The 25,509-nt window shown below is 38.7% G+C and overlaps 1 protein-coding gene across 1 annotated transcript; it reads left to right on the top strand.

The window, feature by feature from the left end:
* The first annotated feature begins 215 nt into the window (after positions 1-215).
* LOC135469997 (multiple epidermal growth factor-like domains protein 10) lies at positions 216-25,083 on the top strand. Its single transcript, XM_064748677.1, has 8 exons — positions 216-370; positions 6,770-6,910; positions 9,415-9,657; positions 9,918-10,145; positions 12,021-12,116; positions 12,969-13,106; positions 24,448-24,603; positions 24,782-25,083. The coding sequence occupies exons 1-8, from the start codon at positions 313-315 to the stop codon at positions 24,946-24,948; spliced, it is 1,227 nt and encodes a 408-aa protein (XP_064604747.1). The 5' UTR covers positions 216-312; the 3' UTR covers positions 24,949-25,083.
* The last annotated feature ends 426 nt before the right edge of the window (positions 25,084-25,509 follow it).

Consider the following 25,509-nt stretch of genomic DNA (forward strand, 5'->3'; position numbering starts at 1 on the left):
CTATCATGACTATAGCGTCTGAAGAAACCACCATATATGAACTCCTGCATGCTGAAGTAAAGACATAGAAAGTGTAGGCCTACAAAGCTAGGGCCGCAAATAGGTTATATATATATATATATATATATATATCCTTTGCCGGATGCACAGTCGTCTACATGTATAAACTTCCTGGTCGAGTCACGTGACTAAACTTTAACCGGACCTTGATAACTTTACAAACGAAAGTGATGTTATGTTGCGCTGGTCGACGCTGAAAACCCTGAAAACCCAGAAAGCCGATCTCACAGGTGGTTTTGAACACCTAGAATTATGATTTCAAAGCGATTTATCTGTTTTGTGATCGCTGTTTTATGGTGGCAAGAAGAGGGTAAGTTGATCAATCGTCAACGGTTTGACATATTGATTGTTGTTGTTGTTGTTATGTGCTACATTGTATGTATGTGTACTGGAACTATGTTGTACTGTACAAGGCTTATACCTAGCAACTAGTATACCCAGGTGCAAAACTGATGATGGCTTAATTGACAGTTTGGTCGATGACGCTCCTTATACCACATACAACAGGTCTAAACAGAAGTTTTGAGATGGGATCTCCTTAAGGCTAAAAACCGGAATGACAGATCGGACGGGTACCGTACATGATGAAATCATTTTTATATTCTGTAAAATGGTATGACCTATCTGATTTTCTCCAAGTAACATCCAAGTAAAAATTAGGAGCGGTGGAACGGAATACAATTTGGTGGGAGCGGGGAGTCAGTGGAAGGAGTATATCCAACCCCTTAGATGAAAAATTTTTTTTCATATATATATCCTTTGCCGGATGTACAATCGTCTGCATGTATAAACGTCCTGGTCGAGTCACGTGACTAAACTTTACCTGGACCTATATCCAGGAGTATATCCAACCCCTTAGATGAAAAAAAATTTTTTGATAAATTGGGAATAAAGTGCACGTTGTGATGTATTTACTAAGCATTTTTATTCAAATCTCTCAGCCAATGTCATTTGGTCTTTAGAAAATGAACATTAGGAGAGACCGGGGTAAGATTTGTTACCTTTTAACAACATGTAATCAGAAGTACACAATATTCTATTTTATTAAATACAGTCTATGCTGATTTAAATGGCATTTATCAGTGCATGCATAGGACATTTTATGTTAAAGTTGACTTGAATAGTTTTGTATTTGATGTGAGATAAAGAAATGTTGGCCTTGTGGATCTACTTACCTCCTGAATGAGAGTAAGGAGTAAGTTAAACTGCCGTATACAGTGGGAAGCATTCTTTATCTATTACATTTACTAAGCTGCAAGAATTTCTGTCCGGTTCATCATTGTCAGACTAGATGGGCATGGTAATACAAAATAAGTTTTCAATGTTGTCAAAATGACAGGTAAGCCAAGAAAAGGAAATACCTTGAAGAACATAGGAGAAAATCAGATTACAAGGATTAGATAATGGGCATGCATGCAGTTTGTTTTGTAATCTATACGTCAAAACACACATTCGCATATTTGGTCAATGATTAAGGAATTTCCTCGTAAATAATTGCCAATTACCAAAATGACGTATAACACAAACAACCAAAGAACTGAAGAAGTACATAAAGTATGAAAATAGGACAGCATCATGCAAAGAGAAGCAGTCAGCAGTATTCAGTGAAATTGGAAAGACGCAATGTATGTTCTAGGCGACTGAGTGAAATCAGTATTCCAATGTACCATGCTAGATTATCTTTTGTGGATAACAAAATATGTATTTCAGTTGCGCTTTGACTGTAACTGCGAGTCACACAGAAATTTGAGCAGAGTAGATCTTTGGGCAGATCTCCCTAGTGTTGTAGGCTCAGGGAGATTTTGAACATAATCTATGAAGCAGGTTTCCTGTTGACAAAGAAAACCATGTTCATTTGCTCAGTTGCTTCCGAAAGATTACACATTCATAAGCTCTTTTTCGCTTTGTTTACCTTATGCTTGAAATAACCAGGGTTGATGTGAAATCATGCCCATTCACTCTTAACTCAAGGAATAACAATCTAGGATATTTGTAAGCTGACTGTATGACTAACACAGTGAGAATTGTTTGACTAACTGAGATATTAACATAAAAACATGTCAACAATACCCTATGTGGTTAGTTGGTGCATGGCTCATCTTACCCTATCCTGTATGGTTCAGGTCTGACCTGACTGACTTACAAAACTAGTCATTCTAAAACTGATTTTACAGCACAAATCAAATGATTAAAGTATAAGTTCTTACATTTGAAATTTTAAACACTATTGACTTTTTGTCACAAGTTGATTTTGTTGTTTATTTTCCGTGATGGTGACAGATGCTACGAAACTAGGTGAGAAAGGTCGGCACCTGATATGGACAACATATATGGTGCTTTTGCTTTATGTTGTACATCTTGATACTTTTTGAGGGGGGTGGCTCATCTTACCCCTTAGCTTAACTTACCTGGATCATCCTTATTTCGGATGGGGGTGGGGTTAGGGGTGGTGGGAATTAGCTCCGACACTTTTAATTTCGGGAAGTGGGGGGGGGGGGGGGGAGCTGGGAGCTGACGTGTTAACCCCTTCCCACACAATTATATCAAAGCAAACCCAGGAAAACATTAAAACATACATTGTAATAAAAGACTTATACAGAGAGTGTATATATGCATAGCGAGGACAGCGTGATAATTGGCAAATAGTCGCATCTTCTGTACAGTAAAGGCAAATAGCCAAGTCATACATGTAGATACCAGTCAGCCTTTTCTTCCGTCATGGTATTTACTTCCTACTTTGTATAGTCATCTCCAACTTCCTCTTTGAGCACAAGCATGTAATCAAATTAATTTTCAAAGATATCTCTTAGTCATGTTTTAAATGGAATGAAAGTAAGAAGTTTGTTCTTGTTACTTAGAAAAGAAGGTGGCTGTAGTCACTGTTTGTATTTAATGGAAAACCTGCAGATGGTTGTGGGTTTCCTCCAGGCTCTGCCTGGTTTCCTCCCATCATAATGCTTGCTGTCGTCGTATAAGTGAAATATTCTTGAGTACGGACAAAACACCAATCAAATAAATAAATTAACATTTAATGGAAACCTCAGCACTGAATGACTTGGGCATGGTATATACATTGTATACATATCGGCCTATATACATGTATGTTTGTTAAAGCTGAGGTATTTCACACAGTCCTTCACACAATTTTGCTCAGTTGCTTGCCATTAAATTACATGTAATAAAGCTACTTGTACAATAAATTGTCTTGCTTAGTAAGAGTGTTGACTGTCAGCAAACTCTTATGTAGTGCCAATTTAACTTGTAACCTTGCCGACATAATAGGCTGTAAATCAGTGGACCAACAATAAAAACTTCTGGCATGCCTCATTTTCTTGATGTTTATTCAAATGTATTGTGTCCATGTAATAAAGGTCAAGGTACAAGCTACATACCTGTACATGAACATATCCAGCATGTTCTAAGATGTCGTACAACAAATATATTCTCTGTAAATTTTTATATTGACATATTTACTTTTAAAAACATTATATTCAGTGAAAAAAATAGTTGGAGACAATGAAACAAATAGTTGGCTCATTTCATTAATGCTTGATTGCTCACACAAGCTCTGTTAAGGTACAATGTATGTGTAAGGTGCTGGGCCCAGCTTCACAAAGATGGCGTACATGTACAGTAATCGCACATATAAGACAATGGTACGGTGACAGTGACCTACAAAATGTCATACCACAAATGTGCGATAAAAAAATGTTGTTCGCCGCTTTGTGAAACTGGGCCCTAACTACTGTCTGTACTTGTGTGGGTTTATGTTTGTCAGACAAATGTCAGGTTGTACACTTATGTGGGTTTGTGGGTGTACATATGTTAGACACTTGTGTGGGTTTATGTGTGTAGATATGTTAGACACTTGTGTGGGTTTATGTGTGCAGGTATGTTAGACACTTGTGTGGGTTTATGTGTGTAGATATGTCAGACACTTGTGTGGGTTTATGTGTGTAGGTATGTCAGACAATTGTGTGGGTTTATGTGTGTAGATATGTTAGACACTTGTGTGGATTTATGTGTGCAGGTATGTTAGACGCTTGTGTGGGTTTATGTGTGTAGATATGTGAGACATTTGTGTGGGTTTACGTGTGTAGGTATGTCAGACACCTGTCCGGGTTTACGTGTGTAGATATTTGAGACATTTGTGTGGGTTTATGTGTGTAGGTCTGTCAGACACTTGTGTGGGTTTATGTGTGTAGGTATGTCGGACACTTGTATGGGTTTATGTGTGTAGGTCTGTCAGACACTTGTGTGGGTTTATGTGTGTAGGTCTGTCTGACACTTGTGTGGGTTTATGTGTGTAGATATGTCAGACACTTGTGTGGGTTTGCATGTGTAGATGTCAGACACTTGTGTGGGTTTATGTGTGTAGGTCTGTCAGACACCTGTCTGGGTTTATGTGCAGGCAGCGAAATTTGGCGCGAACGAAACCGTCGGTCGCGCAACGGTTACGTGCGGTTCAATTTGGCTAACCGGAAAATCGGTTAGGCCAACTGTCCAACGAGAACGAGTCAGTGTGCATTAGGTAACTACAGATAAACTGGACTGAACAGCTTTCATAATCACAACGCGGCCAGTATGGCAACACGTCTGAAAATAGAAACATCAATTTCAGCCACAGCCAGCTGCCTGTGCTGGTCACATGGAAATGTAATCATTCATATATGCTTTACAGGCTTTGAGATAATACTCAAATTATTTATTTTGACTTATCTTTTCACAATCACGCAAGTAAATAAAACAAGGTTACCTTTTCATGTACATGTAGTTTAACTGCTACTCGAGCCCAAATTAGTCGAGTCTACCGTACAGATTGATGGAACCCTTACGGGACCTCACCGGCTGCGTTCTGATTTAGAGCACAGGCCTGTGACGTATAGTCCTGTGACGTCAAGGTCTCTCCCGGCCCTGTAGCGAGTATATATATATATATATATCACTGTGGTAAGACTCACACCACGTGCGTTGGAAACTGCGTTAATTATCAGTAATCAGGGATACCAAACTCGCTCCCCAAGTACTTAATGTTGGACTGGGCATATTGCAAACATATAAGCCTGTATAACGGAATTTTACGTAAAAATGTGCCACAGGAGTCAAGTACCAACCGGGCAACACACAACGTTGAAACACAGTATGAGTGTAAAATTTCTCTTTCTTTTGTTCACCAACCTTACGGTATGAGCTGCTAGATATAGAAAAGAAAAACAAACATACCATTGAGCTGAATACTTTTATTAATGATCCAGAATGATGCCTGAAACATAAACCACGTAAACAATTAGCGTAACCAATCGGGTTGATAAACATACGTGGCGTAACCGAATGATTGGTTAGGTGAGGCGGAAAAGACGTAACTGATTTCTGGGTTTCGCCGGCAGGCCAAATTTCGCTGCCTGTATGTGTGTAGATATTTGAGACATTTGTGTGGGTTTATGTGTGTAGGTCTGTCAGACACTTGTGTGGGTTTATGTGTGTAGGTATGTCAGACACTTGTGTGGGTTTATGTGTGTAGGTCTGTCAGACACTTGTGTGGGTTTATGTGTGTAGATATGTCAGACACTTGTGTGGGTTTATGTGTGTAGATATGTCAGACATTTGTGTGGGATTATGTGTGTAGGTCTGTCAGACACTTGTGTGGGTTTATGTGTGTGTGTAGGTATGTAGGCATGTCAGACACTTGTGTGGGTTTATGTGTGTATATCATATGTTAGACACTTGTTTGGGTTTATTTGTCAGACACTTGTGTGGATTTATGCGTGAAGATATGTCAGACACTTGTGTGGGTTTATGTGTGTGTGTAGGTATGTAGGCATGTCAGACACTTGTGTGGATTAATATGTGTATGTGTGTGAGACACTTGTGTGGGTTTATTGTGATCAAGTATGAGCTTCAGACAGGGTGTCCTAAGACAATGTCACTCAGTGTCAGAGTGGTTTAGTAATTACCATCTGCATTATAGTTTTCAATGTCCTTAAAACAAGTATTGACGAGACTATAGGTGTGTCTGTCACTGTGTTCAGGTGTGAGCTGCGAACTTCAGACAGGATGTCTTAAGACAATCGACCCAGTGTCAGAACGGTTTAGTAATTACCATCTTTGTTTTAGTGTCAGGTCAAAGTTCTCAGAACAAGTGTGGGCCAGACTGTAGGTATGACCATCACTGTGGTCAGGTGTGAGCTGTGACCTTCAGACAGGATGTGCTAAGACCATATGACTCAGGATCAGGCTGATTTAGTAATTACCATCTGTGTTATAATCTCAGGTCAGTGTCCCCAGAACAAGTGTGGGAAAGACTGTAGGTATGACCGTCACTGTGGTCAGGTGTGAGCTGTGACCTTCAGACAGGATGTGCTAAGACCATATGACTCAGGGTCAGACTGATTTAGTAATTACCATCTGTGTTGTAGTTTCAGGTCAATGTTCTCAGAACAAGTATGAACCAGACTGTAGGTATGACCATCACTGTGGTCAGGTGTGAGCTGTGAGCTTCATACAGGATGTGCTAAGACAGTGTGACCCAGGTTTAGTAATTACCATCTATGTTTATAGATTCAGGGGAGTGCCCTCAGAACAAGTATGGAGCAGACTGTAGGTATGAGTGTTACTGTGGTCAGGTGTGAGGTGTGGGCTTCAGGCAGGGTGTCCTAAGACAAAGTGACTCAAGGTCAGACTGGTTTAGTAATTACCGTCTGTGTTTTAGTTTCAGGTCAGTGCTCTCAGAACAAGTATGGACCAGACTGTAAATATGACTGTCACTGTGGTCCAGGTGTGGACTGTAATCCTCAGACAGGCTGTGGTGGAAACTGTGCTGACGGATGGGATGGGTCGACTTGCCAGAGACGTGAGTATACATTTTTCAGTCTTTCAGGTGCATATTTGGATGTTAGATTTTCTCAGGGTACACTTTCTTAGTACCAAATTCCCCCAAACTATTCTTCAAGTAAAAGTCTCAATATTCAAGACATGTCATAATTAATTCATAATTTATGCATACACGTGTTGGTGTGTGTGGTTTTGAAGCTCTGAAGATCAAGGTTAAGGGATTAGTGTCCAGATTTAGATAGAGGCTTAAATTCTAACTGTTAGAACCTGTTCAAAGAAGATTTTACTGGCTTCTGAGAAATTGTGAATTTATATCCAGTGAAAACATCAGATTTCCTGCCCTTTCATAAAGGGTCTGTAAATGGACTGCCAAGAAAATCCAAATGAAGTGAAACAAATGTTTTTATAAATTATAATGTTAAATTTATAATGTTAAATATTCCTTTGTGGAAGTAATTGGTATTGATAATATAGGCCGATAAAAATTAAGTTGCACGTTCAGAATTGATTTTAACAAGGCAAGAACTCATGTGTTTTTTACGAGGAAAGCCTCTTAGTTTTTTTTATAATTATATGTCTACGTGGAATTCCTCTTCAGTTCCTCCTGTATATCTATCAGAAGTAACATGGCGAGAACAGATACAGCTGTCCACTGTAGCTATGTGTTGAATCCGTACCTTCCTGACTGATTGCCAATCAAGTCATATGAAGGCTTGAAAAAACTGCAGGGTTCCTCATGGACCTGTTATTACAGTCATATGTGGAAAAATAAACCATTTCTTAGAAAAATTTGAGGTGCCTGATGTTATTTTGGTAGAGTTTCTATTACTCTAGCTAAATGGTGGTCTTCGAACAGTTTATAAATGTTGGATATCTGTGACATATTTTAGCAGAAATTTTTGATTTTTGGTGCGTAAAACCAGCCTCATGACTAATGATTTTAAATGTCATATTTGTGAAATTTATATGCACTATTTTTGAAAAGTTTTGTACATGGCCATGAGCTGGGTGGTAAAGGCTTTATCATGAGGCTATAACCAAGCTAAATATCTTATCCAGGCATAATCATTCATGGTGCTTTGGTACCATGTTCAGTCTGGCGACCCTCACGTAAATCATGCACCACCCACTACATTGTTTTATGTAACGTATTTATTTGCCATTGTCAAAAATCTTCAAACTTTGTTAGAAAACTCTCACCAATTCATAGCTTCTTATGTATCATTGTGCCATTCATACCCTTACCTGTTCAGACGAAAAAAGTTTAAGCATCTTCAGTAAAACAGGAATAAATAAGAAGTTGTTCTCTGTATAGAAGCTCTCTGATGCTATTCTCTTGTAAATGCCTCTCATGGAATTCAGAAAGTGTAATATTAACATAAGGATGTTGTCAATTTATTATGGGGTATATATTCGAATGATAACATATAGGCAAATTAGTTGGTGTTAGGATGGTGAGGATTATGCAAAATGATAAAGAGGCAGAACTGAATTATTACACTGCATGTATATTGAGTAATCCAAACAAAGCATCACCTGAATTATTGTGGGCATACACGAACATCAAACGCCTGCGCTATGAACATGGTGAACCATACATCTCTGACAGAAGCTACTGCGTAATATAGAACACCAGTACATTGGCTCTATATATATTGACCATACCAACTTTTTAATGGCTAAAATGTGAGATGTGAAGGGGTATATTATGAATCAGGTGTTTTACTTCCTTCTGTGGTTTGCATCAGCTTACCTTGTCTACATTTAACTCTGTGTCCTCCTGTAGGCTCTGTTTTGTTTACAAGCACTTGACTCTTTCAGCAGGCAGATGCGATTCATTGCATGTATAACTGTAATTTTAAGTGACTCCAGTCCAAAGTATGAAAGCTCAGAATATTAAAACTTCTACCTGGACAACTCTTTAAACATCAGACTCCCATATTTTTGGATTTATTTATGGTTTTATTTGTGTGCATTATGTGCTATTTATGGTTTGTTAACTGCATTGTTAGATTATATATTCATAAAGCTGCAGTGTGCATTTAGCATTCTGGCCATAAGCCACACTGTAACAGCACAGTCAGACACAGAAATTCTGCTGATAACTATTGTCCATACTGCTCATCTACACATACAATAATGATAAACAGGTGTAGCTAATTAGAATAAATCATCAATGTGGACACAAATCCTGTTTTATTTGATAGCTGCTATGTACAATTTTCAACTTCATCATTAACTATTTTGCATATAAAACAGTGATGTTCCTTTACAGTCAGTTTTTGTTATTACTTAATTTTAATCCCTTCTCTTCATCACGAGAACCAGGTTGTATGAAATTTAGACAGTATCTATATCTTCAAATAAGTATGTGTTTGAGGGTTTGAATGTATGCTTACATGTACATGTACTTGTATTGACTAGGGTAACTGCATAATGATTTTCAGCAAACATGTATAGTGCATGGACTATAGACAGTCAGCTGTTGGTGTTAGTCTAACATCATTTACATTATTATTTCAGAGAATGTGGCTTTGCAACAGGCAGCTAGTCATAGTCCAGACACATATTGTGAAGGGGGTCCTGACGGGTGTCACAGTGCCAGCTTGGCTGTAGATGGTAAACGAGGGCATAGCTTCTTCAACACTCCATGTACTCAAGCAGGTCGTACATCTAACCTTAACACCCTGGCTGAGTGGAATGTCACCTTGGATCAGACCTACAACATCTACAGATTCGCCATCGACGTCAGGCATGGTGGTTGTTGTAAGTATGAAAAGACACATTAGGCATATCCACGTACTACATGCATGTTTCCGAGTCAGACAGAATACATTTTATTGTAGAAGTTGACCTGTTTTCTTCTTTATATACATCTGACTGAAGGTTGTATTGTATCAAGAAGATGACATTGAGTTGGCAAATAAAATTATTACAAATGCTATTTCACAGGAGTGGTGGTAATTTGATAAACTTGTAATGTATATAGATGTGTACAAAAACTCTTATTTGTTTACTTTTACTAGGTAGTGGGCGTATCAATCAATTTGTGCTCAGCGTAGGTGAAACATCGTCTGGTTCAGCGAACTACCGAGAATGTTACAGAGACCAAACACAAGGAGGCCCAGATAGCGATGGTCCTGGTCCAACAATCAAAGGGAATTGTGGGAATTACACTCCTCTGAGAGGAAACGTCGTCCAGATTAAACAGACACGAACGTACCCACTGACCCTTTGTGAAGTGCTGATATACGGTAAACTTTATTTTTAGTCGGGGCTCTTTCTGTCTGGATCAGTTGAAGCACTGTCACTTGTATGAATCACAAAATGGGTTGCCAAGCAACCAGGGTCACCTCCTACAGGCTAGGTGTATGTCCTCTGTGAACAAGGGTAACTGTGATACTTTGACAAGATTTTCAGTCCTGTTTCCTAGCTTCAGTTTTGCAGACATTTATAGCCTTCCTTCTTTTTGTCCCAGTAAAAATATCTTAAATATCACATTCTAATTGAAAAGTTTAAGATATATTGAAGTTAAATGGTGTGAATTAAGTTAACACGAACCAGATAGAGCATATTTTTAACAGATTTGAATCAGACAGCAATGCCGCGTTTCCTGCAACAGGTGACTGATTTACATCTTTGTGAACTTTGTTTTGTACATATTAGGATTTACCTGTTGCCTAGGGCACTAGTGGACTAGTGGATAACAAGTTTAGTAGAAAGCTTTAATCATACCTATGCTGCTATAATGCAATACTGCATTATGAACCAAAGCCTGAAGATCTCACATGAATGTGACTTCATTAAGCTGAAGAAATATTTACAATAAGCTTCTTATATTGGTTTTTGGCAGACTTCACTCTTGTTTTGGTTTCTTGGCACAACTTTTACTTACCTACCGTATACTGAAATTACAGATTTCTAGCTGTAGCAGCATGGATTCTGAGAATTTATAATAATAAACATGATGAAAGCAAGAGGGTTTCCAACAAAGCTACATGAACACTTATTTGTCAAATACTCAACACTTTGCCCTATAAGCTCCAAATTATATGAATTCATGTTAATTATTAATATGAAACTTTTGTACATGTTTGGGCTATTGTTCCTTGGAGAACCCCCCGAGACCAACTTGACGAGAATTCCAATGTAGAGGCTACGTGTTATATTATCTACCAGGGGCTATTTTGTTAGTTTTTGTGAATTCATGTTTATTATTAATATGAAATTTTTGTACATGTTGGGGCTATTGTTCCTTGGAGAACCCCAAGGAGCTGATCATAGTCATATGAATAGTTGGGAGCTGATCATAGTCATATGAATAGTTGGGAGCTGATCATAGTTATATGGATAGTTGTGAGCTGATCATAGTCATATGAATAGTTGGGAGCTGATCATAGTCATATGAATAGTTGTGAGCTGATCATAGTCATATGAATAGTTGTGAGCTGATCATAGTCATATGAATAGTTGTGAGCTGATCATAGTCATATGAATAGTTGTGAGCTGATCATAGTCATATGAATAGTTGGGAGCTGATCATAGTCATATGAATAGTTGGGAGCTTATCATAGTCATATGAATAGTTGGGAGCTGATCATAGTTATATGGATAGTTGGGAGCTGATCATAGTCATATGAATAGTTGTGAGCTGATCATAGTCATATGAATAGTTGTGAGCTGATCATAGTCATATGAATAGTTGTGAGCTGATCATAGTCATATGAATAGTTGTGAGCTGATCATAGTCATATGAATAGTTGTGAGCTGATCATAGTCATATGAATAGTTGTGAGCTGATCATAGTCATATGAATAGTTGGGAGCTTATCATAGTCATATGAATAGTTGGGAGCTGATCATAGTTATATGGATAGTTGGGAGCTGATCATAGTCATATGAATAGTTGTGAGCTGATCATAGTCATATGAATAGTTGTGAGCTGATCATAGTCATATGAATAGTTGGGAGCTGATCATAGTCATATGAATAGTTGTGAGCTGATCATAGTCATATGAATAGTTGTGAGCTGATCATAGTCATATGAATAGTTGGGAGCTGATCATAGTCATATGAATAGTTGGGAGCTGATCATCGTATGGCTTATTGAATGTGGACTTTTGTTTACAGTTTGCAGTGAAAAATGGTATGGAGAAGAATGTAATTATGAATGTGAAACCTCTTCATACTGCTCACATTGTGATAGCAGTCAGCTGAGATGTGAAGGTGAGTGTTTCGTGAAATACAGTGCTAGAACTCAAAACTTGCCCGTCTGCCCTGGGCAAACAAAAGCACGTGCATTTATCCAAGCAAGATATCTCTGAAGGTCGTCGTTGTAAAGAGGCAAACAAGATTTTTTCATCAATAAACAATTTACAGTAAAATCATTTTGCTTCCATTCTTCACGGTGATTTCTCTATCTCTACCAAGATGCCACATATTTTTTTCAACGATTCCAAGATTTTGATGCGAGATTAGCCCCAGAGTAAGATTTTACGTTTGGGTCCAGTAGTATCACAGATTTCGCTACATCTTCAGGAAACTTTATATAATGGACCTACATGATAGATATGATTTGAATATGTCGACCTCTTAATCCTGAGATGATATATGAATTAGGGTTTACGTGAAGCAGTGACAATGACAGGTTTCTGTTTGGGTCAGCTAATCTCTTTAGTTTTCACTTCATCCTAGTGAAGGAGTTCTGATTTTGAGGTTTGATTGGAATTTTTTTTCTACAAATTATCAGATCTTATAATAAAGTTTAATGTTTGAGTAAACTAATTTTTATAGTTTTCACTTCTGCTTCATCTCACAATTTGAGCTTTAATATGATCATGCAGACCTCTTAAATCTGAAATAATATATGAATTTGGGTACAAGTACAAAGTTTTGCTCTTTTGTACTTTTCTAGTTAGCGTCCGATGTCAAGTCAACTTAAGCTGTGGCTGTTTAATCTGAAGCACTGATGGTCGAGCTGCTGCGTTTCTCATAACCCTAGTTTTTTGTATGTAATTGCTGAATGATCCATTAATCCATTAATCCATTAATCCATTAATCTCTTTTTTGTTTATTCAGAATGTAGGAACAGTGCATGGGGTGAGCACTGTTTTCAGAAATGTTTTTGCCTGGGTGGAGCTCAGTGTGCCAAGACCGATGGCAGATGCCCTGATAACAAATGTGCGGCTGGATATAAAGGACTCTCCTGTAATATAGGTAAGCCAAAGGCAAATACATAAACATATGCCATATCTAAGCAGTATTAATACCAAACATTACAAGTTAAAATACTGTTCATATTAAATATTCTAAACCTTCTTTAGAATATTATAATGCAAAAACTATATTACCCGAAAGGTGTATATCAATTATGTGGTTACTGTATGGAGATTAGACGTGGTCCCAAATACTCGCTGTGCAAAAATATTTTCAAATACCCTTTTCGCCTGCAAGAAAAAAAGCTCAAATTTAACTGCACTATTTGGAAATGACATTTCACTCTCTTCCATCATTTTTAGTTTTTGTCGTACCCTGAGCGTCAGCGTGTTATAACAGGGAAAGCAGTGTTGAACACAATGTTAGAGGTGGTATTTTACAAAGTACTGCAGGTATTGAGATCAGGGTTTGCACACATGTAGAGCACATAAACATGAGAGGGATATTCCATCGTTGATGGCAAACACATGTACTGTATGACTGTATCCCAAGGTAACATCCTGCAGGGATGATGATCAAATTCTAATATCAGATTATCTGCTTATCTCAATAAAATCTTTTAAAGGGGCTACTTGTAGGATGTTCACTATCAGCCATACAGTCATAGGATTACTGTATGGAGATCAGTTTTTGAACCTAAGCATACTCCTGAGATGCTCACTATCAGTCATATGATTACTGTTTTTTGAGCTGAGTATACTTCTAGGATGTTCACTATCAGTCACATGATTACTGTGTGGAGATCAGTCTCTTAACCTAAGCTCACTTCTGGGATGTTCACTATCAGTCACATGATTACTGTGTGGATATCAGTCTTTTAACCAAACCATACTTCTTGGATGTTCACTGTCAACCATGTGGTTGCTCAGCCTTGATCGATGCATACTTGTTTAATATCATGTGATTACTACATGTATATGGGGAGTGGACTGAACGTGTACCTACTTGTGTGATGGTTACAATCTTGTGCATATAGTCACAATATAGAGGCCAGTCTGAACCTATGCATACTTGGAGGGTACTTACTGTTTAATAGGTACATATGCTGACTATATGGAAACATGACTACATGTATTAGAACCTATGCATATATTTATGATGATTACTTTTTGGTAGTGGCCCAGTGGTTTACAGGAGGTACAGATTCAGTCCCAGACTCTGCCCGGTTTCCTCCCACCATAACGCTGGCTGCCACTGCATAAGTGAAACATTCTTGAGTACAGCGTGAAACACCAATGAAGTAAATAAGTCAGTCAATCCCACCCTTGGACAGGGAAGTTGAGGTTAGTGACGATTCTGTGACCATTGGCGCAATCTAATATATATTTAAAGATGTACAAAAATCTGGTGTGTATATGGCTATGATAGGTCAGAGGAAATATACTAGTCTGCTGATTGGTCAGTCTGCCCTGGATAACCTACTGCATTGGCCAAACAGGCGAGGAATATAGCCTCAGGCTTTCGATATTTTTTTCTGTGTACATACAGTCATAGACACGTGTAGTCTGATAGCAATGTCCATTCAACAGCTTAGTAAAGTTTTGCTATTTTCAATTTTTTATAGCATTGTTATGATTCAGCAGCTTCCAATGAAAGCTTGGGGGAAACTTCTCATAACCTAGCATGGTAACCATAGCATGGTAACCATAGCATGGTAACCATAGCATGGTAACCTCGATTTTTGAGACACTTAATTACAAACCCTTGCAAATTAAGTTGTAAATTACTCACTAACAGTTCTCCTAAGATAAGTATTTTTTCTAAGCTCAACCAATGTTCCCAGCCCAGCCCTCAATGCTCTTCGGCCGCACAGTGGCAAAGCCAAAAAACAGTTTGCATTGGCTGGTGATAACACAAGAAAAGTATGTAATGTTCACTGTGATATTTTGTCATTCCCCTGTGTTGTGTGGGTGTACCGCCTGATATTTCGTCATGCCAGCGTGTTGCGTGGGTATACAGCCTGATATTTTGTCATGCCAGTGTGTTGTGTGGGTATACAGCCTGATATTTTGTCATGCCAGTGTGTTGCGTGGGTATACCGCCTGATATTTTGTGACGCCAGTGTGTTGCGTGGGTATACAGCCTGATATTTCGTCATGCCAGTGTGTTGCGTGGGTATAACACCTGATATTTCATCATGCCAGTGTGTTGCATGGGTATACAGCCTGATATTTTGTCATGCCAATGTGTTGCGTGGGTATACAGCCTGATACTTTGTCATGCCAGTGTGTTGCGTGGGTATACAGCCTGATATTTTGTCATGCCAATGTGTTGCGTGGGTATACAGCCTGATATTTTGTCATGCCAATGTGTTGCGTGGGTATACAGCCTGATACTTTGTCATGCCAATGTGTTGCGTGGGTATACAGCCTGATATTTTGTCATGCCAGTGTGTTGCGTGGGTATACAGCCTGATACTTTGTCATGCCAGTGTGTTGCGTGGGTATACAGCCTGATATTTTGTCATGCCAGTGTGTTGCGTGGGTATACAGCCTGATATTTTGTCATGCCAGTGTGTTGCGTGGGTATACCGCCTGATATTTTGTGACGCCAGTGTGTTGCGTGGGTATACAGCCTGATATTTCGTCATGCCAGTGTGTTGCGTGGGTATAGCACCTGATATTTCATCATGCCAGTGTGTTGCATGGGTATACAGCCTGATATTTTGTCATGCCAATGTGTTGCGTGGGTATACAGCCTGATACTTTGTCATGCCAGTGTGTTGCGTGGGTATACAGCCTGATATTTTGTCATGCCAATGTGTTGCGTGGGTATACAGCCTGATATTTTGTCATGCCAATGTGTTGCGTGGGTATACAGCCTGATACTTTGTCATGCCAGTGTGTTGCGTGGGTATACAGCCTGATATTTTGTCATGCCAGTGTGTTGCGTGGGTATACAGCCTGATACTTTGTCATGCCAGTGTGTTGTGTGGGTATACAGCCTGATATTTTGTCATGCCAGTGTGTTGCGTGGGTATATGGCCTGATGTTGCGTAGGTATACAGCTTGGTATTTCATCATGGCAGCTTGTGGCGTGGGTATATGGCGTTATATTTGGATGCGAGAAATATCAGGCGATATGCCCACGTAACAAACTGTTATAACTTATAGTACGTCACCAGTGGAAAAATTCGTCAGTAACTTGCCTAATATCGGTGGTTTACACAAGGTACTCCAGTTTTCTCTGCCAGTTTGTGACTGCCATCACAAGAGTGAAAAAGTCTTGAACATGGCTTTAAGCAACAATGCAATAAATAAGATAAATACTATCAGGTGCATATACTGTAAGTTATACCAGCATTTTGCATCCCGATACGGCCTGATATTTCGTTGAGTAATAAAAATGTCAGGCCTTATACCCATGGAACACGCAGGTATAACCTAGTTATGACAATGAAGAGCATTACTGACAACTTTTCTTCAGTTTCTACATTTGCTTGTGTCAATGCACGCTGTGTTAAAACAGACGCTTTCTGGCTGTGCTGACAAAACAGATGTCATAGCTAGCTCACATGATGAGAAGAGTATAGGGCCAAACTCAGCACATTGGTTGAGCTGAGAGAAAGTATTTGACTTCTAGTTAGTGAACTTCTAGTTAGTGATTTTTGATTCAGTTTTGAAGTTGTTTGTACAATTTAATTGTCTCATAAAGGTTTTACAAGACATTCTTGGACATGTTGCTGTCGTTAGCAGCTGATTCATTAGAACTCTCCTGAAAATGAAGACAAGAAAGGTTATTATACATTGTTGTTATTGTTCAGTAGCTTATCCAAGGTGGATTGAGTAATCGGAGGCCTGGAATTTTCTCTGAATTGTGATAAATGTTTGGATGATACCAGGATGGATGATCAACTGGTTTGTCACATACATGGTGGAGGGCATTAATATTTACCAAGGCATTTTGGTTTCCTCCACCCATAAATGTAAAAAATCTCTTTACAGCATTAAGGACCTGTCAAAACACACAAAATTCTCATAGATTTGATCTGGGTGCAAAATAGCAGTGCAGATATTTATAGTGTATCAACAACCTAAACTGTCTGTGTGGCAGTATTACCCAATCACTGCTCCTTCAGTTCGGAGACAAATCTTGGACCCAGTGGCCTGAATTGCGCATGTGTAACTCTCAAGAAAAGGGTGGAAATGGAGACATAGTTAGCAATAGGCCTTAACATGCAGGTCACTGAAGAGGACCAATAACATTTTTGACAGTGTATTGGAAAATAGTGTCGTGACAATAGTCACGTTGACAGGGTCTTTTCCATTATTGGCAAGACTATTGTAAAAGAAAGGTGTCTGCTGACTGAGGCATCCATTAAAAGACTATTACCATCAACTGTAGTTGTTATGTGGTCATTTGTTTGTCCTCCAGTCAATTCAACAAAAGGCTTTTTGTATTTTATGACATGCAGCCCGTCTTCATTTCTGTTTTTAATTTTCGCTTTGCTGTGAATAAAAAGAGATGTATCAGGGTCTGTAAAGGGTGGTCTGGCCCATTATAATTATAGTGTTCAGATATTCCTATTTCTATTCCTATAATTCTCCTATTTTTTTCCAAAATTTCCTATAAACCTCCTACTTTTGGGGTGTAGAATTCCTATATTTTCTATTTGTTTTTGTCCAAAATTGGCTGGAAGTGTAAAAAATTTGCTGATCTCCATAAATACCAATAATGGGGCTAATTGTTGGGCAGCACTTGGTTGATGCTGACATATTAAGATCATTTTTTTCTTGCACAGTAGTTTATAGTAATTGCAAAAATGAGGAAAAGTTAATGCCCCAGAACGTGTTGTTTATCACCATAATAATAGTGTACATACATATAACTGTGGCGTACATATCCATGGTATGTATATCCGTGGTGTGGATATACATATCCATATTGTACATGTACATATTCGTGGTGTGCATATCTGTGGTGTAGGTATACATATCCGTGGTATACATGTACATATCCGTGGTGTTCGTGTACATATCCGTGGTGTTCGTGTACATATCCGTATTGTACATGTACATATCTGTGGTGTACATAAACATATTTATGGCGTACATGTGATATATTCATGGTGTACATATCCGCGGTGGACATATCCGTGGTGTACATATCTGTGATGTACATATCCATGATGTACATGAACATATTCGTGGTGTATGTGTATAATTCTTGGTGTACATGTACATATTTCTGCTGTACATATCCATGGTGTATAGAAACATATTTGTGGTGTGCATATCCGTGGTGTACGTGTACATATTTGTGGTGTACATGTACATATTTGTGGTGTGCATATCCTTGGTGTACATGTACATATCGGTGGTGTACATGTACATATATGTGGTGTACATGTACATATCCATGGTGTACATATTTCTGGTGTACATGTACGTGTACGTGGTGTAAATTTATATATCCGTAGTGTACATGTACATATCTGTGGCGTGGATCTACAAATCCGTGGTGCAGATATTAATGGTGTACATGTACATATTTGTGGTGTACATGTTCATATTCGTCGGGTAGAGATGCGTGGTGTACATGTACATATTTGTGGTGTACATGTACATATCTGTGGTGTACATACCCGTGGTGTAGATGTGTATATCCGTGGTGTACATATCCGTAGTGTAGATGTACATATCCGTGGTATACATGTACATATTCGTGGTGTAGATGTATATATCTGTGGTGTACATATCCGTAGTGTAGATGTACATATCAGTGATGTCCATGTACACATCTATAATGTACATGTACAGCAAATTTAGGCCAAGTAACGTTTGGATACAAGCATCAGTGTGTCAGTTACAGTTAACGTTCGTTTTAATTGTCACATGATGGTTTTCATCATTCATAAACAAGTAAGTAATCTGAAAATGAAAATACCTGTACCTGATTAAAACAAGATTTTATAATGTTGAGGACAGTATATGCGAAGTGACAGTTCCGGGTTAGTGAATGCTAGGGCACAAATATATATGTTCTGAAACCTAAGCTGGGAAGAATGAAACAGATCTCAAATCATTATAGTCAATGTGACACAGAAATGACAGAAATTTTTAACGTATGACTATGAGTCAGCCGGATGATATGGCATCTAAGCATTACATGTGATATTTACAGTGTGTTTTGCTGCAAACGAGCAACCCTTTAAACCTTTTGATCGGTGATTTTTTTACATCCTACATGTATCTTAACTTGGGCTTCTTTAGATTTTATCATATGGGCTGTTCTGTTGATTCAAGGGGCCAGAATTGAAAGGACATGATTCACGTCCTGTGTGGAGATGTCTGTTTGTGAATTTGTGCCTGTTGCAAAACTAAAAGTCAGAGGTAATGCATATGCGCTCGTGTGTCATGCTCATTTAGTGTACATATATCTGCATGAACAGTCTGTGACAAAAAACAACAACTGAGGTATGACTGTACATTTCTGTCTGCAGGTTGTAGTGGAGGAGAGTATGGCCCTGACTGTGGGCAGAGATGTGGATACTGTGCTGAGGGAAGAACAGTCTGTAACAGAACAACAGGAGAATGTCTGGATAGGTCACCGGATCCTAGATGTCAGGCCGGATACCAGGGAATGAAGTGTGATGAAAGTATGGATAACAGTGGAATAATATTTTAAACATGTCCATTTCCTTTAAAAATAATGTATAGATGAAAAAAAATAATTGCATCTAAGACTTACTGTAATTGTGACTGGATAAAACATATTATGTAATAATTAAATTGATGAGAAAGAAATTGCCAAAACAAAGGTCATTTTTTTTTTCAGAGTGCACAGCAGGTACTTATGGTGCGGACTGTAAGCAGCCTTGTGGTCAATGTGCAGGTGGCTCAGATAAGTGTGACAGAGTGGACGGGCGGTGCCCAATCACAGAGACATCAAGATGTGCCCCAGGCTGGAAGGGGAACAAGTGTAAGACAGGTGAGCTAGCCTAGGCTACACGTGGTAAACCTGAGCTTAAGGAGTTTTTGTCTAGGAGTAATTGTATAAAACCAAGTGCAAATTCTTCTTTTTTATATTCATGTAACGTGCATTTGAATTTTTGAATTGTTTTTTATTTCACCAGAATCATAGGGTACATTTTTACATCAGTAGGCATAAAGGTTTGCAAACAAAAACATATTGATAGTTGTGTCACCAAATGCGTGGCTAAGTACTGACAATTATTTGCTATTTTTTTTCTTGATAAGCAGTGTAAAATATTTTTAGGATTTCTGTAATGCTACTTTATTAATTAATTCAGATTTATTGGCTGACTTTATGTTGATTTATTTATTTATTTGATTGGTGTTTTACGCCACACTCAAGAATATTTCACTTATACAACGGCGGTCAGCATTATGGTGGGTGGAAAGTGGGCACAGCCCGGGGGAAACCAATCCGCAGGTTGCTGACAAACCTTCCCACGTACGTCCAGAGAGGAAGCCAGCATGAGCTGGACTTGAACTCACAGTGACCGCATTGGTGAGAGACTCCTGGGTCATTACGCTGCGCTAGCGCGCTAACCAACTGAGGACTTTACGTTGAGTAGTTTGCTATGTTGACACTGATATCAATGGTGGTCAAAACAACAAGAAAATGGCCCTTGTTTGATAAAGATCCCGGCCTGAAGATCAGGATCAGGAAGTTCACGTAAAACACCTGATCATTTACGTGGAGATGCCTAACTAATTCTTCATTTATTAGGTAAAAGTTATCATAAAAACTCAAGAAACTCTGTCCCACCTGGCGACCATCCAACTTGTATAAATTATGGTAGGCATTATGTGTACATTGTACATCTACTTTGCTGTCCTCTTTTGCCTCTTAAACTGGCATTTTAATGGCAGTACATGTATAGCTATGTGTAATTTACTTCCTACTTCATATAGTCATCTCCAACTTCCTCTTTGAGCACTAGCATGCAATCAAATTAATTTTCAAAGATATCTCTTAGTTATGTTTTAAATGGAATGAAAGTAAGATGTTTGTTCTTGTTACTTAGAAAAGAAGGTGGCTGTAGTCACTGTTTGTATTTAATGGAAAACCTACGGATGGTTGTGGGTTTCCTCCAGGCTCTGCCCGGTTTCCTCCCATCATAATGCTGGTCGCCGTCATATAAGTGAAATATTCTTGAGTACGGACAAAACACCAATCAAGTAAATAAATTAACATTTAATGGAAACCTCAGCACCGAATGACTTGGGCATGGTATATACATTGTATACATATCGGCCTATATACATGTATGTCTGTTAAAGCTGAGGTATTTCACACAGTCCTTCACACAATTTTGCTCAGTTGCTTGCCATTAAATTACATGTAATAAAGCTACTTGTACAGTAAATTGTCTTGCTTAGTAAGAGTGTTGACTGTCAGCAAACCCTTATGTAGTGCCAATTTAACTTGTAACCTTGCCGACATAATAGGCTGTAAATCAGTGGACCAACAATAAAAACTTCTGGCATGCCTCATTTTCTTGATGTTTATTCAAATGTATTGTGTCCATGTAATAAAGGTCAAGGTACAAGCTACATACCTGTACATGAACATATCCAGCATGTTCTAAGATGTCGTACAACAAATATATTCTCCGTAAATTTGTATATTGACATATTTACTTTTAAAAACAGGAGAGGTTGATCAGCAGCCTGGCCAGGGGTAAAGGTTACCCCCAATGCACTGCACATTTTCTGCCACCCATAAACTCAACCCCCATCATATGACCGCACATTTTAGTCAATTAATCTTCTGTGTGGTGCAAAACACAAATCAGTGAAATATGTAAATTCGTGTATCTTGAGCCGAAATGGTAGCAGTCAATTTCAAAACTTTGTCATCCAATTTTAGGATTTGTGCAATACAATACACGTAACAAAAAGTGTGAAAGATCTCTGTGACAAGCCACTAGCTCACCATTAGCACACCTGTAGCAGACTTACAGCTTAATTCATACAGAAGTGTCCAAGTTGAATGCACTGACCCAATATTAAACTGTTCTCCACTTTTAAAAATCCACTTTTAAAAAATATTCATTACCCATGTACTGGCTAGTAGACTCCTACATGTTTGTCCCACAACTGTCTATAGAGCTACACTTTTAATCTTTGCTGAGTTTTTAAACATATGTATACATGAATGTATTACGATATTGTTTCATGTCATAGAGGATATTGCACAGTGAAGGTTCGAATACTATCGATATTTTGAGTGAGGTGAAAATGATAACCCATGAGATGCGAATGGATTATCATCACATCCTTTTACTCAAAAAGTATGAATTGTATTCGATCTTCCCTGTGCAATATTCTATTTATTGTTTTGCATATTGACAATATCATGATTTTATGTGTTTGAACAAGTTTAAGCAGTGTTTGTAGCCATAGGCCTTCACAGGCTTTTTTATAGAAAGTGATGTTGTAGATGACATCTTGTATGACATCTTGTCTTGATGTGCCATGCAGGAATAAAAAAGTAATGACTGAACTTGTATTATGACGTCCCGCTGGACACGGATGGGAACATCGTATAATGAACTTGTATTATGACGTCCCGCTGAGCACAGATAGGAATGTCATATAGTAAACTTGTATTATGACGTCCCGCTGAGCACAGATGGGAACGTCATATAATAAACTTGTATTATGACGTCAGGCTCAGCACAGATGGGAACATCATATAATGAACTTGTACTATGACGTCCGGCTGAGCACGAATGGGAACGTCATATAATGAACTTGAATTTAATAATGACGTCCCGCTGAGCACAGATGGGAAGGTCACATAATAAACTTGTACTATGACGTCAGGCTCAGCACAGATGGGAACGTCATATAATAAACTTGTACTATGATGTCGGGCTCAGCACAGATGGGAATGTCGTATAATAAACTTGTACTATGACGTCGGGCTCAGCACAGATGGGAACGTCATATAATAAACTTGTACTATGACATCGGGCTCAGCACAGATGGGAACGTCATATAATAAACTTGTACTATGACGTCCCGCGGATCACAGATGGGAACGTCATATAATGAACTTGTACTATGACGTCGGGCTCAGCACGGATGGGAACGTCATATAATAAACTTGTACTATGACGTCCGACTCAGCACAGATGGGAACGTCATATAATAAACTTGTACTAGGACGTCGGGCTCAGCACAGATGGGAACGTCATATAATAAACTTGTACTATGACATCGGGCTCAGCACAGATGGGAACGTCATATAATAAACTTGTACTATGACGTCCGACTCAGCACAGATGGGAACGTCATATAATAAACTTGTACTATGACGTCCCGCGGAGCACAGATGGGAACGTCATATAATAAACTTGTACTATGACGTCGGGCTCAGCACAGATGGGAACGTCATATATTAAACTTGTACTATGACGTCGGGCTCAGCACAGATGGGAACGTCATATAATAAACTTGTATTATGACGTCCCGCAGAGCACAGATGGGAACGTCGTATAATAAACTTGTACTATGACGTCCGGCTGAGCACAAATGGGAACGTCATATAATAACCTTGTATTATGACGTCCTGCTGAGCACAGATGGGAACGTCATATAATAAACTTGTATTATGACATCCCGCTGAGCACAAATGGGAACGTCACATGTGTACATGTACACATGTTGTGTACATGTACATATCAGTGATGTCCATGTACACATCTATAATGTACATGTACAGCAAATTTAGGCCAAGTAACATTTGGATATTGTCACATGATGGTTTTCATCATTCATAAACAAGTAAGTAATCTGAAAATGAAAATACCTGTACCTGATTAAAACAAGATTTTATAATGTTGAGGACAGTATATGCGAAGTGACAGTTCCGGGTTAGTGAATGCTAGGGCACAAATATATATGTTCTGAAACCTAAGCTGGGAAGAATGAAACAGATCTCAAATCATTATAGTCAATGTGACACAGAAATGACAGAAATTTTTAACGTATGACTATGAGTCAGCCGGATGATATGGCATCTAAGCATTACATGTGATATTTACAGTGTGTTTTGCTGCAAACGAGCAACCCTTTAAACCTTTTGATCGGTGATTTTTTTACATCCTACATGTATCTTAACTTGGGCTTCTTTAGATTTTATCATATGGGCTGTTCTGTTGATTCAAGGGGCCAGAATTGAAAGGACATGATTCACGTCCTGTGTGGAGATGTCTGTTTGTGAATTTGTGCCTGTTGCAAAACTAAAAGGCAGAGGTAATGCATATGTGCTCGTATGTCATGCTTGTTTGGTGTTCATATATCTGCACGAACAGTCTGTGACAAAAAACAATAAGTGAGGTATGACTGTACATTTCTGTCTGCAGGTTGTGATGGAGGAGAGTATGGCCCTGACTGTGGGCAGAGATGTGGATACTGTGCTGAGGGAAGAACAGTCTGTAACAGAACAACAGGAGAATGTCTGGATAGGTCACCGGATCCTAGATGTCAGGCCGGATACCAGGGAATGAAGTGTGATGAAAGTATGGATAACAGTGGAATAATATTTTAAACATGTCCATTTCCTTTAAAAATAATGTATAGATGAAAAAAAATAATTGCATCTAAGACTTACTGTAATTGTGACTGGATAAAACATATTATGTAATAATTAAATTGATGAGAAAGAAATTGCCAAAACAAAGGTCATTTTTTTTTCAGAGTGCACAGCAGGTACTTATGGTGCGGACTGTAAGCAGCCTTGTGGTCAATGTGCAGGTGGCTCAGATAAGTGTGACAGAGTGGACGGGCGGTGCCCAATCACAGAGACATCAAGATGTGCCCCAGGCTGGAAGGGGAACAAGTGTAAGACAGGTGAGCTAGCCTAGGCTACACGTGGTAAACCTGAGCTTAAGGAGTTTTTGTCTAGGAGTAATTGTATAAAACCAAGTGCAAATTCTTCTTTTTTATATTCATGTAACGTGCATTTGAATTTTTGAATTGTTTTTTATTTCACCAGAATCATAGGGTACATTTTTACATCAGTAGGCATAAAGGTTTGCAAACAAAAACATATTGATAGTTGTGTCACCAAATGCGTGGCTAAGTACTGACAATTATTTGCTATTTTTTTTCTTGATAAGCAGTGTAAAATATTTTTAGGATTTCTGTAATGCTACTTTATTAATTAATTCAGATTTATTGGCTGACTTTATGTTGATTTATTTATTTATTTGATTGGTGTTTTACGCCACACTCAAGAATATTTCACTTATACAACGGCGGTCAGCATTATGGTGGGTGGAAAGTGGGCACGGCCCGGGGGAAACCAATCCGCAGGTTGCTGACAAACCTTCCCACGTACGTCCAGAGAGGAAGCCAGCATGAGCTGGACTTGAACTCACAGTGACCGCATTGGTGAGAGACTCCTGGGTCATTACGCTGCGCTA

This window comes from Liolophura sinensis, chromosome 7, assembly GCF_032854445.1.
Source record: "Liolophura sinensis isolate JHLJ2023 chromosome 7, CUHK_Ljap_v2, whole genome shotgun sequence".
Taxonomy (NCBI): domain Eukaryota; kingdom Metazoa; phylum Mollusca; class Polyplacophora; order Chitonida; family Chitonidae; genus Liolophura; species Liolophura sinensis.